The 18,865-nt window shown below is 26.7% G+C and overlaps 3 protein-coding genes and 1 long non-coding RNA gene across 4 annotated transcripts; 1 reads left to right on the forward strand and 3 right to left on the reverse strand.

The window, feature by feature from the left end:
* Nucleotides 1–6,388: 6,388 nt before the first annotated feature.
* Nucleotides 6,389–10,778, reverse strand: LOC132952663 (TATA box-binding protein-like 1). Its single transcript, XM_061025018.1, has 3 exons — nt 10,208–10,778; nt 8,094–8,313; nt 6,389–8,020 (listed from the first exon to the last, which is right to left on the reverse strand). Exon 3 carries the CDS (start codon nt 8,006–8,008, stop codon nt 7,103–7,105), a length of 906 nt encoding a protein of 301 aa, XP_060881001.1. The 5' UTR covers nt 8,009–8,020; nt 8,094–8,313; nt 10,208–10,778; the 3' UTR covers nt 6,389–7,102.
* A 17-nt stretch (nt 10,779–10,795) lies between these two features.
* On the reverse strand, nt 10,796–11,134 carry LOC132952665 (uncharacterized). Its single transcript, XR_009665482.1, has 2 exons — nt 10,996–11,134; nt 10,796–10,944 (listed from the first exon to the last, which is right to left on the reverse strand). It is a non-coding gene; the product is annotated as an uncharacterized LOC132952665 (long non-coding RNA).
* Nucleotides 11,135–14,255: 3,121 nt separating this feature from the next.
* LOC132952964 (nucleolar GTP-binding protein 1) lies at nt 14,256–17,575 on the reverse strand. Its single transcript, XM_061025497.1, has 12 exons — nt 17,389–17,575; nt 17,120–17,290; nt 16,945–17,048; nt 16,795–16,878; nt 16,566–16,719; nt 16,215–16,499; nt 15,791–15,946; nt 15,593–15,725; nt 15,316–15,521; nt 14,939–15,217; nt 14,713–14,874; nt 14,256–14,627 (listed from the first exon to the last, which is right to left on the reverse strand). Exons 1-12 carry the CDS (start codon nt 17,434–17,436, stop codon nt 14,472–14,474), a joined length of 1,938 nt encoding a protein of 645 aa, XP_060881480.1. The 5' UTR covers nt 17,437–17,575; the 3' UTR covers nt 14,256–14,471.
* A 372-nt stretch (nt 17,576–17,947) lies between these two features.
* LOC132952969 (probable small nuclear ribonucleoprotein G) lies at nt 17,948–18,808 on the forward strand. Its single transcript, XM_061025502.1, has 4 exons — nt 17,948–18,144; nt 18,375–18,397; nt 18,477–18,601; nt 18,671–18,808. The coding sequence occupies exons 1-4, from the start codon at nt 18,113–18,115 to the stop codon at nt 18,728–18,730; spliced, it is 240 nt and encodes a 79-aa protein (XP_060881485.1). The 5' UTR covers nt 17,948–18,112; the 3' UTR covers nt 18,731–18,808.
* The last annotated feature ends 57 nt before the right edge of the window (nt 18,809–18,865 follow it).

An 18,865-nucleotide genomic window follows, 5' to 3' on the forward strand; every position in this document is an offset into this window, starting at 1 on the left:
GAAATATTTTCGAATTTCACGAAGTATAAAAATCCGTTTCCAAGTGGTAATTTTTTCATGAAGAGATCGATTTTGCGAAGTGGCTACGAGTATTACGAGTTACGACATATATATTTATAATATTATAATAATAATTAGTATCGAGGTCTAAAGTGTGATATTTGCCGATGCCGGTACCTACCAGACTATATTTGTTAATTTTGTCAAGTAAATAATTTAAGTAAAATGTATATTAATACTGACTGGAACAATAATTGTGCATCATAAATCGTATTTTCTTTTCACCTAAAATTAAATTATTTACTTACTGGACTTTTTTTCTCTCGGACTAGTCGGACTTTTTGGTAGTCTACCTTCTACCATAATATTAGTTATTACCTACCTACTTATATGTAATCTATAATATCATGATAAGTTTAAACAATAATATTTTTAATATTACCTATATCATTTGTAAAGTATAAAAATTTCAGCTTAAATGAGTGATTAAGTTTGATAATTTGATGAAACATACAATATTTAACATTTAATTGAACATATTGAACGTAATGTTGTGGTACTAATAACAGTAATAAATTTAAAAAGTAGTATTATTAAATATTATAAGCGCATTGCGCATATACTGACCTCAGACAGTCAGGGTAAATAGTAATATAATCTACGTATTAACTTAATCAAAATAGGTATGAAACGTAATGTCTTAATAATAATCATATAGATATATATGGATAATTTGTTTATGAATATTCTAAGTTAGATAAAATGTATTCTTAGAGGTAAGTGGGTACCTATACTATTACGCATTGTTTTACCAGTATCCCAACTAAATACATAAATATTATTTGTCTAAAAAACAATTGGAATAAGGTTACTAAACAAATAACAAACAAGGACACAAGGAAATAAGTTAATAAGAGAATGACGTTCCAAGCTTGAAAATTTTGTTTTTTTGCTAGAGATTAACCGGTATCTACACTACCTAGTAATGTTGATTCAGATATTTTCACCCAGATTAAATTTCATGCCCGGAACTGTACGTAAATTCATCATTAAAAAAACGTCGCTTTAAAATATAATTGAACACTCTATCAAATTAAATTTTAACATTAGATCATTAAGCATGTGCGTAGCCAAGCCAGAAATCCATATGAGAAAACAACTTAGGTATATAAACGTACTCACAAGTCACAATTTATAAACTGTAAAAGGATCAAAAATTGTATACTATTAATAGACAATAGTTCATAAATAGTGGTAACATATTATTATAATAATATCATTATTATCTTTTGGTACAACTGAACGTCTGAACCTGAACGTACTTATATTACTTACTACTTATCTATATAATACAACAATATTTAATATTATAGTCTGTGTATTGTATATTAATTGTATACGAATATTTATGCATAAGGGGAGTCGAAGATTATAATCTCCCTCCTTTCTTCAGGTATGTGAGATCTTTTACGAATCATACGCAGTAGTGTAGTACGTTAGTACGTAATACGTTTGTCGTTTATACGTATAATTGTATAATTTGTACTGTATGATACTATTAGGTATACCTACCTTAAAATTTAAATTCTCGCCTTAGTAGGATTAAGTAGGAATTTAACTTATGAATATAAACAAACCAAATTAAAAGTCCTTTAAATATATATTATTAATTATTGTACTAGGATTACTAGATGAATATCCTGGCTTCACCCGTGTGCAGTTTTTTTTTGTGGCAAATTCTATATACTGTACAAGGTGATTTTTAAGCATACCACCATATTTTTGAATCCTTGAGATTTTATTTGTATCACTTAAGGATGAACCTGTGACAATACAAACTTCCGTTTGAAAATAAGGAACCCCTCCCTCTTTTCATTTTTAATTATTAAGTCGATGTTTTTTGTTGAGAATTTTGATGTATCTAAATCAAAATTCAAGCGAGTAGTTTTTGAGTTACATAACTTTGTGTACTAAGGATAATATGTTTATATGTCAATGGTGCATCTAACATGTTGGCTTAAGTAGATAGGAGCTTAGAAAATTTGAAAAAAGTTGGTACCTTATTACCTACTATTGATTAATTAATATAAATAATTTGTAAAAATGATTCAACAATAATATAAATATTACATATAATATGTAATTTTAGATAGATCTTTATTATAGCTTTTATTTTTATAAAACCATTTTTTGAGGATGATTCTCATTAGTATACACATTTTAACAACTCAGAAACTACCCATTAAAATTTTGATTTAGATACATCAACATTTTCAAGAAAATTATTCCCTAAATAATTTGCAGTAAAAAGGGGATTTACATTTGAAAAATAGAAGTTTCTATCGCCACAAAACACTCCTTAAATAGTACAAAAAATACAAAAATTTGATAATATTATGTTCTTCATAAGTATACTTGAAAATTTTAAAAATTTGAATTTGAATAAATATATGTAAGTACTATTAGACAAAAATGGAGGTGAGCATTCTTCAAAATTCACCAATCACCCTGTATACGCTATATTGGTGTACCTATCTCGGTTTGAGTGTAGATATCTCAGTTGTAACTTGTAATGTACCTCAGTTCACGGACAAATCGGATTCAGTGTACCAAGCTTTGTGAAATAATTCGACCTAGATAGGCAACCGCAAGTCGCGGATTGGATTTTGCACATGGTATATTTTAACGTGATTTAAACTACTTACTCTCTTAGCAATGCGTTTGAACAAAATTAGTTCAACCAACCCAGATAAAAAAAATACTATAATAATATAAAATATAGGCACACCTAGTGTCCTAGTATAGTAGTATCACTATAGTATCTCATAAATGTTATTAATTGTCGTCGGAAATATATGCCGATCTACCGGCTGCAGTATTCTTCGCTCTGTGCTCAGAATCATTATCAGCAGATTATAATTTTATGATTACCAATTTAATTAAAAATGTCCATAAACAAAAAAAGACAAAATGTTTTAAATGTTGTAATGGTAGTCCTTAGAAAACGTATATAAAATGTTAAAATAAAATTAACATGAAGCTAGTTTATACGTGTATTATATTATATGAATGTTAATTCGTATAATTTGAAAAGCTGATGCCCAGTTTACACATAACCCATTAAATTTGTACTTAATTTGGAAAAATGTATAATATAGGCACAATACCTTATACCTAAACATAAATCTAGCACGAGTAGCACACGGCCCACTAGCACACCCTTACATTGTATCTTAACTTTTAAGTTACGACAACGGTTAGAAGTTCCTGGGACTTAAAATTAATCCTAAACACCAAATTTGCTATTGGTACAAATATATAATAAATAAAATACACAGAACGTCTGACGTCATAATTATTACAATAGAATATATTGTACTAAAGATTGTAACGTAAAATTATGACGACACGCGCCGGCGTTATGGTTAGGTAACTAATGGTACACATCACAGTAGTCTGTTAATTTTTTCCGGTACCTAGGTAATTATAATATATAGGTAGGTTATAACATATAAGTTATAACTAACTTGTTATATTATTATATTTTTTCTTTAACATAAGAAAGTCTATATTATATTATGTATTGTTTTTTATTGAAATACTTTTGGAAAGTTGCTGGGTAGGAATATAAAACAAACAATAATAAATACTATAAATAGTTACTCGGAAAAAAAATGTATAAGCGAATGTAAAATATATTACATAATAATATTTGAGTTACATAAATATGTAAAATTAATTTACTCAGGGCCTAGTGCAGGGATCACCAACTTATTTCTATAGGGGTCCGTTTTGAAACTTACCAAACTTTGCGCGGTCTACAGTTATAATGACTTTTAAACACGTTAATAAATAGGTATTAATAGTCTCCATAATATAATTTTTACTATCAAATAACGCATTTCCAGCTTCAACTATAATATATTCTTTGATTATATCAGCATCGGTAAACGGTTTCATGTGTTTAGCAAGAATCCACGAAATACACATAGAACTAGAAGCCTCTGTACATTTTTCTTGTTCACTCATTGCCTTGTTAATAATTTGAGTAGATGTTGAATAAGATAAATATAAACTCTCAATTTTGGATTCAATATTTTTTTTATACACACATTTAAAAACTATTCCGTGGATAAGGGTCCGTAAAAAAAGTGATCGCGGTCGGTATCCGGACCGCAGTCCGCCAGTTGGTGACCCCTGGCCTAGTGCTTACAACTACTGTCTACCAGTGACGTATTAACTATTAAGTATTTTTTGTAGGGGGTGGATGACAAGAATTTTAGCTAACATATTCCGCTGTAATAATTATAATATAATAATACACATGTATTTAAAGAACCATGGGGGCGGATTTGTCCTCATATCCGCCCCTGCTGTCTACTTCTATAAATAAATATATGCATATATTATACATACTTTTTCATACCTAAGTGGCTAAGGGACTGTTTTACAATCATAGTTTAAACCTCGGTTACGCCTAACCCATTGATTTTACCGGCCGAATTCGGTGGTTTAACGATTGTAATACGGGCCCTAAGTTATAACTTTAAACTGAGTAAAATAATCGTTTTATTTGCCCGTTAACGACGATGACCTATTAGATTATTGTTCTGTTTATAGAGAAAAAATACATACATAATTATTATTATAATAATGTACGATTGAATGAATGTAGTTAAATAAATATAGAACTGCATTATCCCGATTTGTAAGCTGATAACGAGTTAAGAAGAACTGGTTTTGTGGTTTTTAATTTTTACTCACGAGTCATGACATTATGATATTAAAATGATAATTTATTAAGGTAGGTATTCAAAATAAATGTTAAATTAAAGACAATAAATAAAAATAAGTAGGTACCTATTTTAGAAAGTGTTCAAAATTATTTAAATCTGTAGAAATAAAAAAATCATTATAACAATATTCAAACAGTCTAGACGTCTAGTTCACTACGATGATCATTGGTAAAATATTTATCATTCATAATCGTTACAAATTGTAATAGTCGGGTAGTCGGCTATCCACTTCTAACGAATAATAATATAAGTTACAAATATCGGACACTTGAAATAAATAGGTATGATATTAATTGATAGATTATAGGTAAATAACGGCATACAAAAAATTATACTGAAATAGAGGATGATGTTGTAAAGGTTTACCCAAAAGGGTAAAGTAGGTAGGGGCCACTAAATCGTGTTTCTACAGTGGTAAAAAGCATGATACATTTTAATTTTTAAGCTTATTTAACTACTTTAATACCTACTCAAATATCATATACATATTACATAAAATTTCTTTTTAGATTTTAATACATCCCTACATTAATTGTGATTTTAATAATCAGTTTTTTATTCTATAAGTGGCGTATATGTAGTTAAGTATATAGATACCTACTTAATTTATCGTGTATTATAAAAAGAAGCAAATTTTTATTATTTTATTCCAAAGTATTTATTATTTTTAATACCTACCAACTATAATAATTATTTTATTCTTCTGCACATATTGTATATACATAGTTAGGTAATCAAATAAATAGTATCACTATATCAGTAGGTACATTTCTGTACAATATCCTTAAATTAAAACTTAAAACGTCCAATTTTAATTATGTAATATTTGTAAAATCATAAATGTTTGGCAGAATAATGTATCAGGATAGAAATATGGAACCTAAAGAATTATAGGTACATAGTAAATGACTTATAATATTCAAAATGCCATGCTTAAAATAGGTAGGTAAGTAAGTATCACTATTAATATGTAATTACCTAGTTTAATAGGTAGGTACGTATTCTTTCTTCTACAACTTCCGATTGTTTTTGTTGACTTTCCACTTATCAAGCATACAGCTCTAGGTTTTCTATTGAATTTCTAAATACATTAATTTGATTTCTACTATCAGAATTTAATTTTCTTATACCTTCAACACAAAAATATAATATGTCCTACCTTGTAAATCAAATAAATTGAGTTTGATAAGAAATAATGTATTTTAAAACTTTTAAGTATTGTTAACTATTCACCTGTATCATAGCCATTAATGTCACATTTTGTATTTACAACCCATTCTCTAACGGAGTTTTTCAGATCTTCATATTATTATGATTTGTTAATTGTTATTACTTATTTAATAATTCAATATTTAAATCACAGTATAGATGACTATAATAAACGTTTAATTTTATATCATAAAATTTAACTAAGGTATTATAAGTTATCATTATCTTAAACCTATAAAATGATATAAAATGATATAAAAACAGCTGATCGCGTTTGATATTGACATAGTTCTTACTTTTGAATTAAATGCAAAATTGTCTGATGAAGGAACTAGTAGGACACAACATATAATATGTCAAAAAATAAAAATACTTTTATAGATCACAAGAATTTATTTTATTATTTTAATAATAAGCAGAGCAAAATAAAACCTATAATAATTATTTATTTATCAACTAAAAGTAATCATAACTAATGCACATATGCACAAAAAACATAAATATGATAATGACATTAATTTGTTAATTTCCCGAAGAAATGAATTTTTTTTGCAAAATAATATCCAATGCACCAATAATATAAAAAGCAACAAATCTTCTTATTTACTCATTTACAAAAAAAATTAATATTAAAATTATTATTATTGCTTTAATTACTGCTGTTCATACTAAAATTCATGAGAAATTATTTGGAAACTTCATAAAAATGTTTATTTTTATAACTAATGGAACAAAAAAAAAAAATAATAATATGAGGAAAAAGCTTAAAAGCAAAATTATTTTTGTAACTAACGAGGAACATTAACACACAAAAAAAAATATATAGATATAATATAAATATTACATGTATACATGTACATTTTGTAAAACACAAAGACTAGTTATCTAGATTTTATTAGCTTACAACTAAAGTAAAATGCTAAAAAAAATTAATTTTTGTACATTTATCATAATGATCATTTTAAAAATATTAATAATTCCATTTTAAGTTATGATTTATTTTTAAACATTTAAGACTTGACAAAAATTATAAAAAAAATTCTGCTGTTATGTGCTAAACTGTAAGTGGTGTTCAGTTTGGGTAACTGAAATATTTTTCAGAGATCATTTTCATATTTTTGTTTGATAATATTTTCTAAATTATTTTCAACTTTAACTATGCCAATGGCTAATCCATCACAATTTCGTTTTGTTACACTGTTTGCCGAGTTATAAATTGATACATTTTCATCAATTTCAGTGAAATTACGTTTTTTTGTCATTAATTTGCGAATTACTCTTTCATCTTCTGCGGTTTTCTCGCGACGAAATGGAAATACCATGGGATAAATTTGCTCGATTGCCTGGTAAACATTGCCTACACTTGGAGCAGTTACTGTAATACTGCCTGTTGAAAATATTTTCAATGTAGCTTTTAATTCTTTGATCTTAAAAGTAACACCAGGATGTAACTCGGGTTCATACTGAGCAATAGTTTTATACTTTTCCGAAAACTGTATGACTTTAATCGGAAACGGTAATGAACATGATCCAAGAACATTGACAATCCTATAACTGCTAAATTTAGCATTGTGATAACCAAGTTTTTGAATGATTCTAGCAAAACGTCTGGATGCAATTTTAGCATGAGTTTCAGATGTAGAACCTGTACAAGCAATTTTCCCACTAGACCAAATAGTGGCTGTGGCATTTGGCTTACGTAGTTTCATTGTTAACATTCCATTTTCACGTCTGTATTCTATATTGTGACCATTTAGAGCTAAGTATCGTAAGTTTAAATGTGATTTTAAACTGAAGTTTGTTACTACATTACTAATAGAAATATTTAGTTTAGGATTATCAGTCAAACAGTCTTGAACTGGTTTGTTTGGTAGAGCATTGTTTTCAGACTGCTCATGAAACTCAGACTTGTAGAAGATCATATTGGAATTAGAATTCAATGTAGATGAAGAAATTGAGTTGTTTAAATCTGTTCCGTTTTTTTGATGAACTATAGATGTCATCCTTGGAAACTCCTGAGTAATCAAATAATATAGAGCATTAATTGATTAAAATGTTTCTTTAATTGTTAGTTAATATTACACTCACGACCAAGTGTTTAGAGTTATACTCTTTAGTTTATCAAAATTAGCGATAGGAGCTAAAGATGGTAAATTTCTATATTGATAATTTAATTGTAAGTTTTTGGTATTTGTTTCACTGCCTGTACTTCTAGTGTATAAACTCTGTTGATACTTTATTAACCAAGAATCAAATGTTGGAATTGAATTAATGTTTTCCACTTGTCTACAAATTTTTTTTTGGTTTTCTGAAAAAATAAATAAAATATTTTATAAGTTATTATTTGTTCAATATAAATCGGGAATATTAATTAAGATAAAAATAACATTTTATGGCCACAGTTGGTGTCATGGGTATCACCCCAATATCTTTCCCCAGAAGATGTCCATGAAGGTTTTTTATATCTCTGTTGCATACATATTATGGCATATAGGATATAGCAAATGCAGTTAACAAAGATCTCTTGTATATTAGAAGTAAAACAACTATAACTAAAATAATAATTCTGAATGCATAATATCATGAATTTTTTCTAAACACTATATTTTGAACAACATATTATTTTTAAGTAACTGATAAAAAAAGAGTATATACCTAAACAATTTATATGGAATAATATATTTTATATAATAGAATAAAATACCACAAGTTGCCTAAAAAATTGTTTGTTATAATTGTAATGTACCTATATGTTTTATTCTAAAATTTTTAATTCATATAATTACATAAAATTGTTGCTATTTTTGCACATGAAATAGTGATACTTTAATCTACGTGTAACATCCTCTAAATAAAACAAGGCTACAGGAAACAAAATTCTGCTTCCTTGATTACAAAATAATTTACTAAATTAATGTATTTAATTTGATTAATAAGTTCCTCATAAACAATATTCATAAAATCATAACTAAGAATTTCAATGGACATACATTAATAATTTTTTTTATATTCAACTTGAAACTTGGTCAAAATAAGGCATTAAATGTATCAAGAAATTTATATTTTTAGATTTCAGAGATTAAATGTAACACTGGCCAGATAAATATGATTTTTATTCATTAATAATTTTTAAATAAAAATAAAAATATACTTATAGTGTATGCATAATTAACAACGGACATTATTATGAAGGTAGATTTCAAGTAAAATATATTTTTATTTAATTATTAAAACCCAAATAAGTCTAACAAGTCGCAATTATAAATGGTGTAATTATATTTACATTGTGAACAAAATGCATTAGTTTAAATAATATAATAAAATATCAATACCTATAATGGTTTATTATTATAATTGTTACTATCTAGTAAATTTTTAGTAGCTTTCAAGGTTAAATGTATATAGTTCATATATTAATTTATTATTTATAAACATTTAGATAAATTATATTAATTTTTATTTATGTTATTGGTTTATTTTGTTAAATACCTTAAGAGCAGGGAATAAGGATACTAAAAATCAGAAATTTAAAGCCGAATCATTAAATATATATATTTAAATAAAAGGCAATATTATGTATATATATTTAAGCTAGTATAAAACTTTGTTTGAAATAAAACTATATACAGTATAAGCAAAATATACAGTAAAAAATAAAAATTAATACCACTGAATATAATTTGACAAAGCTTAATATTAGACAAATATTTAGTCTCCAAATTAGCTTACTTTTTTAAGGAGTAACATAATATGTAAATTAATAAATAGATAAAGGATCCATTTTGATAATTAAATCCTATCCAGAGGTTCATAAAATGTATTGCATTGAATATTACTATCAATAAAAAACAAAATAACTACATTTTTTAATAATAATATATAAAAAACTCTGAAATAAAGTAATGTTAATGCTTGATTCAATAATAATTAATATATACATAATATAACTAAGAACAGAAATAAATTATACAGCCGTGGTATGAAAAATAATTTTAATTAAGTATTTAATGGAAAAATAAGAGTAAAATATAAGGTAGATTGCTTCCTAACAACATAAAAACAGAATTGTTTGTAATTAACTTTTTATTTTTATAATACCTTAAGAAAAAAATAAAAATAAAACTATTAAAAATTATTTACTGTGATCTAGGTATTCTTTCTGTTTTTATTTGTGGGACAAAGTTAAGATTTTTAATACGTACCGACTCGTATTTAAGTTAAGAAGTCCGATACGGGTCGGTACGCTTGCTTGCATATTGCACATTTAACTTCTTGAACGTTCGATATCGATACACTCCACTTTCTACCTTAAAAGTATTGATTGTTTTGTAGTTAAAATTATTGCTTAATTGAAAAAATGAAAAAATGTTATCATTGGAATCATGACTTTTGGTACCTATCTATATAATAACCCAAAATTTAATAGTCAATATACTATATTTAAATTACCCATTTGGTTTTATAAAAGTGTACATACACATTAGTAATTGCACATAATATAAATATGTATATATTTGTATACACATACATACACATATTCATGTACAAAAATAATAGAAAATAAATAAATTTAAATTATGACTTATATGTAACTAATAGTTAATGGTTAAAGTAGACTAATATTTACTTTCATGGTGCCACTCTTTACCTAATAAAATATACAGAGATTTTTTTATGCAAATATAATAAATAGGCTTCAACCATTGTAATTGTTAATTGTGAACCATGCTTTATCGTGTTGTTACAAATATAAAATACATAAATCAGGGAAAGTATGAAATAAAATTTACCTTGATTGATTAGACTAATTAATTGTTCAAAGGTGTAATGAGAATAGTTACAGTTAGAACCGAATTGACACTGTCCAGTAGTTCTAAATCGACGACACGGTTGTTTTTGACGTTCCTCGAGAAATAATGTTATTGCGTCTGAAATTATACTTTAACATTGACATTGTATACATTCATGCACTTATTAAAACTGTATGTACCTTTATACAACGAAAAATAATTTCTTCTGTTCTTTTTGTGCGAGTTGCTGTTGAAATGTAGATTACGACTTGATAAGTTGTCTGCAAACGTTATATTACAGTAATCGCATAATATTTTCTTCACCATTTTCAACCGTACGCCAAATACCGATGTATACCAAATTCATAAAACATTATAAATTTTTTTATAAAAATGTGCAGCTAAAATGTAACAATAAGAAGTGTCCTGATTTTTTTTTTATTTTAAACGCAAAGGAAAAACATTATCACTGGATCAAAAGACACAAATGAGATAACAACAGTGTCAGCAGGTGACACAACTAAAAATTTCATTGAAATAATTACTTATTTATTTAGATTCTCTTTGAAAAAACTCAAAATACCACTAAATTTTAATTCAAAAATGCTTTAAATGACTTACATTTTTATAACAAGTTATTTATTGTATTCAAATGGTGGGTCACAACTTGTAGCACAAAATATGTCCACCAGACTATCAGAGCAGATAATAAATCAATAAATAAACCATAATACATAAACTAATTTATGTAATTGGGCCTGGCCCGTTTAAAACTTAAATAAATAAATTATACCTACTTATCAAACATACAGTAGAATACGGAGGAACTTAGTAGAAGCTGCAAAAGGCCTTGTTAGATAGTAAAAATAAAAATAAAAAAAGTCACCAAGTGGCAAGTAGGTAACAGCTTAGCTGTTCTCATGACAAATTATATATAAATTATAAACATATTATTTTATCATGGGAGTAGTGAGTACCTATACCTTCTACCTACAATTTAAATAATATTTTAATACTATATCTACTAGATGATTATTTTATCATGAACCACTCATTATTTTTTTTAGAAATAATGTTTTTGAAAATATTTGTTTCACATGGTTTCAAGTTGTTACGAAACAACGTTTTTTTTAAAAAATATTATTTTAAAATATTTTTTATTTGTTTTTTAAACGACATACAGTTTTAATTTAATTCTTGAAAGTGGAATATTTTTCTGATCATTTCTATTCTTAAAAATCAAATGTACGAACAGTAACTTATGAGTTATAACTCATAAGTATTTTAAGTTTAGATACGCGAAGTCGTGGACAACATTTTACAGAGTAGCCGAGTAAAACTCCACTCATCTAAACTTTAAATACTTATAACTCTATTCCTAAAATTGATTTTTATGTATCAAAATCCTTAGAAAAATATTCCGCCTTCGAAGAATTAATTAAAACTGTATGTCGTCATTCAAAAAAGTAAAAATTTAAAAAAATTTAAGGATAGAAAATATATATTTTTTAAAACTATTGTATTGTGACATCTGTAAACCATATAAAAAAAAATATTTTCAAAAACATTAATACTTTTTGAAATAATGAGTGGTTTGTGATAAAAAAAAAATCACCATACAGGTATGTATAATATACATTTTGTAATAATTAATAATATATTAATATTCGATGAATACATGAATAAGTACGCCAGTGGCGCAAATTCAATGAAGAAACTGGGGATGCTGAAGCACCTAATTTTCCATTTACTTACCTTGTCCACAAAATTGTGGAGGTGCTATTAATTGTGTATTAGACGTTTCTAAGCATGTAATTTTATTATAATATACATTGCACATTTGCATGCATATGGCATATGTAAATACATACCTACTTATTTAAGTGTATAGTTATAGAGACAAAACAATAAATCCTCGATAACATTTTCGTAAAATAATCTCCTTTCATAAATATTGTCCAAGTTATATCATCATTCATCAATCATCATCAGTAGGTACCATAATAAGTTAGAATAGGTACTTTTTATATTATATTACCAGTTGATCCCGTGCACATCGTTACCCGTTAAATGTACAAACTTTGTTCAATTTGTTATTTAATATTCGGTGTATGATGTCCTGGATTTATCTTAACTTTTCTGTTGCCCGGAATAAAAATTCTGATTCGCAGCAGTATATCATCAGGTAGGCAGTCTACCTGCGGTAGATCACAGACCCCGTGCTGTTTGTACCTACGTAAGTGTATGATTTAACTCTAAAATATCAAAGTTATACCAAGTTTATTTTGATATAATACGGTGGATTTATATAATCAAAATCCTAACCTAACCATACTAATATCAGATGAATAAAAAAAAACAAAATTTAACCCTTTTTAAATTAACTCATCTTATTCCTAGAGGTCTAATCTACACACAAACATTCATATATATATTGACAAAAAATAATAATACAAATCAACAAACATGCCCGATTAACCAATAGAATATAATACACTGTTGCGCCACTGTTGTATTTTTTACATCCAGATTTCCTACTTATCCGGTGGGTTTTCCTAACATTTTTTTTCGTAAAAACCTTCTCCTGGCAATTACGAAAATCTTAAAAAAAAAAATTAGAGTACATACATACTGTATTACCTAATAATAAATAACAATAGTCAACAGATACACCATTTTCTACTTCAAAATGTCTATAAAAATTCAATAAGTATCAAACTTCTTATTCTTAATACAATTAATGGTATGAATAAGAATTTAAGTTATTGTTGATGGTAAAAAAAATGTTTTTTAAACACACTGTCTGTTCACGGATGAGGTATCTACTCCAATTTCAAAGACGGGTAGAACATTTATAATCTTTGATATTTTGTTTTCGGGACCGCATAAAAAAAACTACAGTATTTATAGTATTATAATGACGTAATAGAACCCTATATTAGAAATTGAACAATAATAGACTTAAATTAGATTATTTTGATTGATGAAAAGTTATACATAACAAAAATAATATACCTGAATCTTATAATAATAATAGTGGAATAAACAATAACTGTAATTTGTATTATTTATAATATTGAGTTGTTTTTATGCATTTTTACACACTGATACACAATTACATAAGGAATATCAGACTTTTTTTTTATAAAGGAAAATCTTGTTTTTGGCAATTAAAAGAGAACATACAAATGTTATTTTAAAAAATTATTTTTTTGATGTTCAGTAAATTATAGAACTTTTTGTTTGTAATAATAATCATATCCAAATAATAATTTTTGCATTGTAATTTGTAACTATTGCACTGTGCATGCATTATATTATATTAGTTATATTATTGATAAAATATACTAGGTTTAATAAATCAAAGATTATATATTATCTATTACTATATTAGTTAATAAAGTTATGTAATGCTTAAGTTAACACTAAACACATGCAAAATAAAAATATCAATAATAACTTAATTGAATACGATTATCCATGTTTATTAGTCAAAATACATAACATTAACATACAAATCAATATTATGTTGTACTATTCCATTTTATATAAAACAGATAAAATAATATTCATATAACATGTTGATTTTTTTTTAAATTTATTCAAAATACTTTTAAAAACTTGTTTTAGAAAGAAATTCAAATTATTTGAAAAAATAAAGTATAACGTAAATAAATTAACGTCTTTCTGTTTTACCAATGCCTCTTTTACCGGCAAACAAGTGTTTAGGTCGTTTGGTTCCAATGAATCTATCGGCTTCACCTTTAAGACCTTGCTTCTTAACTTTCTTCGCAATTGCTTTATGCGCCACTTGTTTAAGTTTCAATTGCATCTGATAAATTGAATAAATAATTTGAGCATTCATATTTATTTTGTAAGTTATTTACAGATATGAAGAAAAAAGAAATAACACATACCGAAGAGTCACGAACACCAGATTGATTTCTTGGTACTCTACTCTGGCTTCTTGATGTAGATACTGAGCGATGCATAGATCCCAAACGTGGTTTTTTGGCATTTGTTCTTGACTGGGACCTTGTTAATGAACGAGCACGACCGCGAGTTTTTGTGAAATGAGCCTAAAAATTAAAAAAAAAAAAGACATATTTAGAATAAGTACATTTAAAATTAAAATGTTATTACTTCATCAGTGTCCTCCATGTCAACACCAAGATCTTCCATACGGCTTCTAAAGTCTGTAGCACTTCGACCTCGGGCTTGAGCTGGGGCGGTTCTAGGTGTTATAGGTTTACTAGATTGACGAGAAATTCTACTTTCATTACGGTTAATAATCTTCCGATCTCTGATCTTTTGAGCCAATTCTTTAATTTCTCGCAGTGTTTCATCAATTTCAATTTTAGGTACAGCATAATATCCAGCTTCTTCTCTAAGTGCTTCTTCTTTTTCAAGTTCTTCAACTTTCTACATTTTTTATTATAAAATGTTCAGTTAGATCAAGATTTTATGATAACATTAGAAAAAATTATACACACATTTTAAGTTTTTTTTAAATAGTGTACCTGTAATAATTCCGCATGAATGAAATCAGCAATGTTTCTTCCGTTCCAAAATTCTGGTATTATGTCATATTTAAATTCTTCAGGTAGATCATAACTCTTTTTAAGGTCCAAAATATAATCATCTCCGAGCTCATCTTCCAAATTTTTCTCAAGCTTCTTTTTAAATTCTTGAAGCTCAGCCAATCTTTGTTTTTGTAATACGCTTTCTATGGAAATAAATAAAATAATATGTTATTGAAAAACTAAAAACTAATTTAATAAGAAATAAGAAATATACCTGGTATACAAGCAGGTCGTTCTTTTTCATCTCGAGTTTTAGGCAGAGCTACATGTAAACGGTTCAAAATTGAGTCAACCTTCTTAGCTTGGATTTTGTTTTCAATACGATAAGCTAAGAGAGTATCACATGCCTAATAATAAACACAAAATTATAAACATAAAATATTAAGAATAAAATAAATATTATCAAAATTACCTGCTGTTTAACTTCCATAACACCTTCATCGGTTACGGCAGACATTGACAACAATGGGACATTATTTTTTTCAAAAATACTTAATGCTTCACGGCTAGCCTCACTTAACTGATCCATTGGTGTAACATCAACTTTGTTACATACTACTAATAATGGCTAAAAAACAATAATAAATAATAATAATAATAGTAAACAAAGTATAATAAAATATATAAGATATTTTAGTAGAAATTAATAAAATTATATCAGTATAAACCACTAAAGAGATTACATTAAGATAACCCATCGCCTTTTTTTAATAGGTACTATAGTTTTGGTATTTTACCTTTTATGAAATATAAAAAGGTGAAATTTAAAACCATTTAGGGTAAGGAAATTTTAGGTTAGAATTAATTCAAACAACAAATATTTGTGAAACACTTACCTTGTTGGTAAATAATGGTTTTATAGACTCGTAAAGCTTAACTTGTTCAGCAATTGAGTGACCACATTGTTCAGAAACATCTATGAAATAAAGAATAGCAGCTCTCAAATGGGCCAAAGCAGTAACTGCCTGCATTTCAATAACATTTCTTTCTTCTAAAGGATGGTCTAATACTCCTGGGGTGTCCACCACTTGCCAACGTAAATATTTGTAATCTGTATGTCCAACATACAAACTTTTTGTTGTGAATGCGTATGAATGGACTTCTACATCAGCTCTGGTTATCTATATAAATATATAAAATCAAATTAAAATTGTTAGTTACTAAATTATGAATTTAACATTGTTTACCTTGTTTAAGAAACTGGATTTTCCAACATTAGGAAAACCACATAATATTAATGTTCTAGTGTATGGATCAATCGATGGTAAACGTGATAAATGCTGACGAACTTGTTCTAAATAAACCAAATTGGGAGCTTGCCTTTTCATAATTGTAGCCATCCTACATTATTTTGAAAATATATAAAATAAACCAATACTTCAAATTTTTTTCTATAAGTAGATAAAAATAATTTACCGTCCAAGAGCTGCTTTCTTCAGCATTTTACAACGATATAATGAATCACCAAATTTCATTAGACGAACATAATCTTTACCAACACTATGAGCAAATATATCTTTAAATTTCATGTCAACAAAATTATAATTAGGTATAAAATGTAATTACTTGTCAATAAGATGTCTAGCTTGATTAAGTTGTCCAAGAGCAAGTTTGTAATGGTCCTTATCGTAAAGTATATTCATTAAATCAGCATAAAACGGATGAATATTCTGCAAAAAATTTCCAAATTAATTAATTACATAATAAATTAAATGTTATTATAATTCAAAAGAATCCATACATCTAATTTGGGAAATTCTTGAATGATCATGGACAGGCGCTCATTGAAATTCTGTTGCGTATATCGTACTTTACGCGTATAGAAAGAACGTATTCTGGATATTTTATAATGTTTATGAACAACAGTTGGTGTCTTACGTTGAGTTTTTGATAACATAATGTTAATAAAGTCCTAAAACAAAAATTAAGCATTAGTATTAAATTAGTTACAAACTTTATTATAATACAATAAATTAATAATATTATATTATATAAACTATTTTTTGTTACCTTTGCGGTAGGTACGACCGTGATCTTTTTGAAGTTGTATAAAACCATATTGTCTGATTGATTTTAAATTATATTAAACTAAATAAAATATTATTACAAGTATTTAAGAGTAACTTTTCTAGTAGTAGTGGTTTTGGTTTACTCTTACAACGCAGTACGAGTCTGCGTTCCAATATTTCAAAGAAAGGAAAGAAAATATTATCATAACCTTACTTGACACACAACACGTTTTTTTATTGCGGTTTAGCCAACCCTTACATATTTATTATCTTTTATCAATTTTCATTATCATAAAAACATTAAAAAAAACAAAATAACTCGCATTGAACGATATTTAATTAAAGGCTGTTTGGGCCTAATTCCTGATTTATATTGTTGAAGAAAATACTTTTTTATAATTATTATTATTTCAATAAGTAAAGACTAAAGACGCAAAGCTTATATTGTGCTATATTATTATTCAAAATACACGTCCAATATACTGTTTATTCCATGATTAGGATAAAGTGGTATTCTGTTTCATACCGACCGAACACACTTGGTACATTAGTTAGACCAATCGTAGGCCAGACGTAAACAGTAAACACTGAACAGTGAACACTGTTGACTAGGATAAACATCGTTTCATGTCGAATCTCAAATTAAAAATCACTCTGCAGTTTACAACGTCAACTGTCTACTATTATAATATTATAATATTATTTAATTCCAGAAATCTAACAAAATGAGTAAAGCCCATCCGCCGGAGTTAAAAAGGTAAATTGTAAAATACAAAAGTCACCGACTAGTTTAAATATTATTCATGGCATGTCGTGTTTAATTCACTTTTCAATCATATCTTTTTATTATTTATAACTTATTAAGTGTTTTATATGGCGGCATAAACTGATTCACGCTCTACACAATTACTAAGACCCTTGTGATATCTAGTAATAAATATTAAAAATTTTAATAAGTATTTAACTTATGCATATTTCTTTTTTCAGATACTTGGATAAAAAACTGTCACGTATGAATGCTTCTCTATTATAACTAAGATTGTAATAATATTAAATATTTTTTAATAATGTAATTCACTTTTATTGCAGTAAAATTAAATGCGAATAGACAGGTAGCAGGCGTGCTACGTGGCTTTGATCCATTTATGAACCTTGTATTGGATGAAACAGTAGAAAAAATCAAAGATGGTGTTGTGAATAGTATTGGGATGGTGGTATGTTATTCTTTTCTTATAATGCAAATTAAATAAATATGCATATTTAAATAAACTTATTATTTACAGGTTATAAGAGGAGATAGTGTTTTAACTATAGAAGCATTGGATAGGATTGATCAACATTAAGGACATGTATTTCTCTGTAAATAAATACGATGTATGTTAATACAATTTTTCTTATATAATAAATTAATTTAAATATAAGAGTTCATTAGTTTGTACATATTAAGTAGACAAAAAAACCTATTTTTTCTCATACAA

Source organism: Metopolophium dirhodum, chromosome 9 (genome assembly GCF_019925205.1).
Source record: "Metopolophium dirhodum isolate CAU chromosome 9, ASM1992520v1, whole genome shotgun sequence".
NCBI lineage: Eukaryota > Metazoa > Arthropoda > Insecta > Hemiptera > Aphididae > Metopolophium > Metopolophium dirhodum.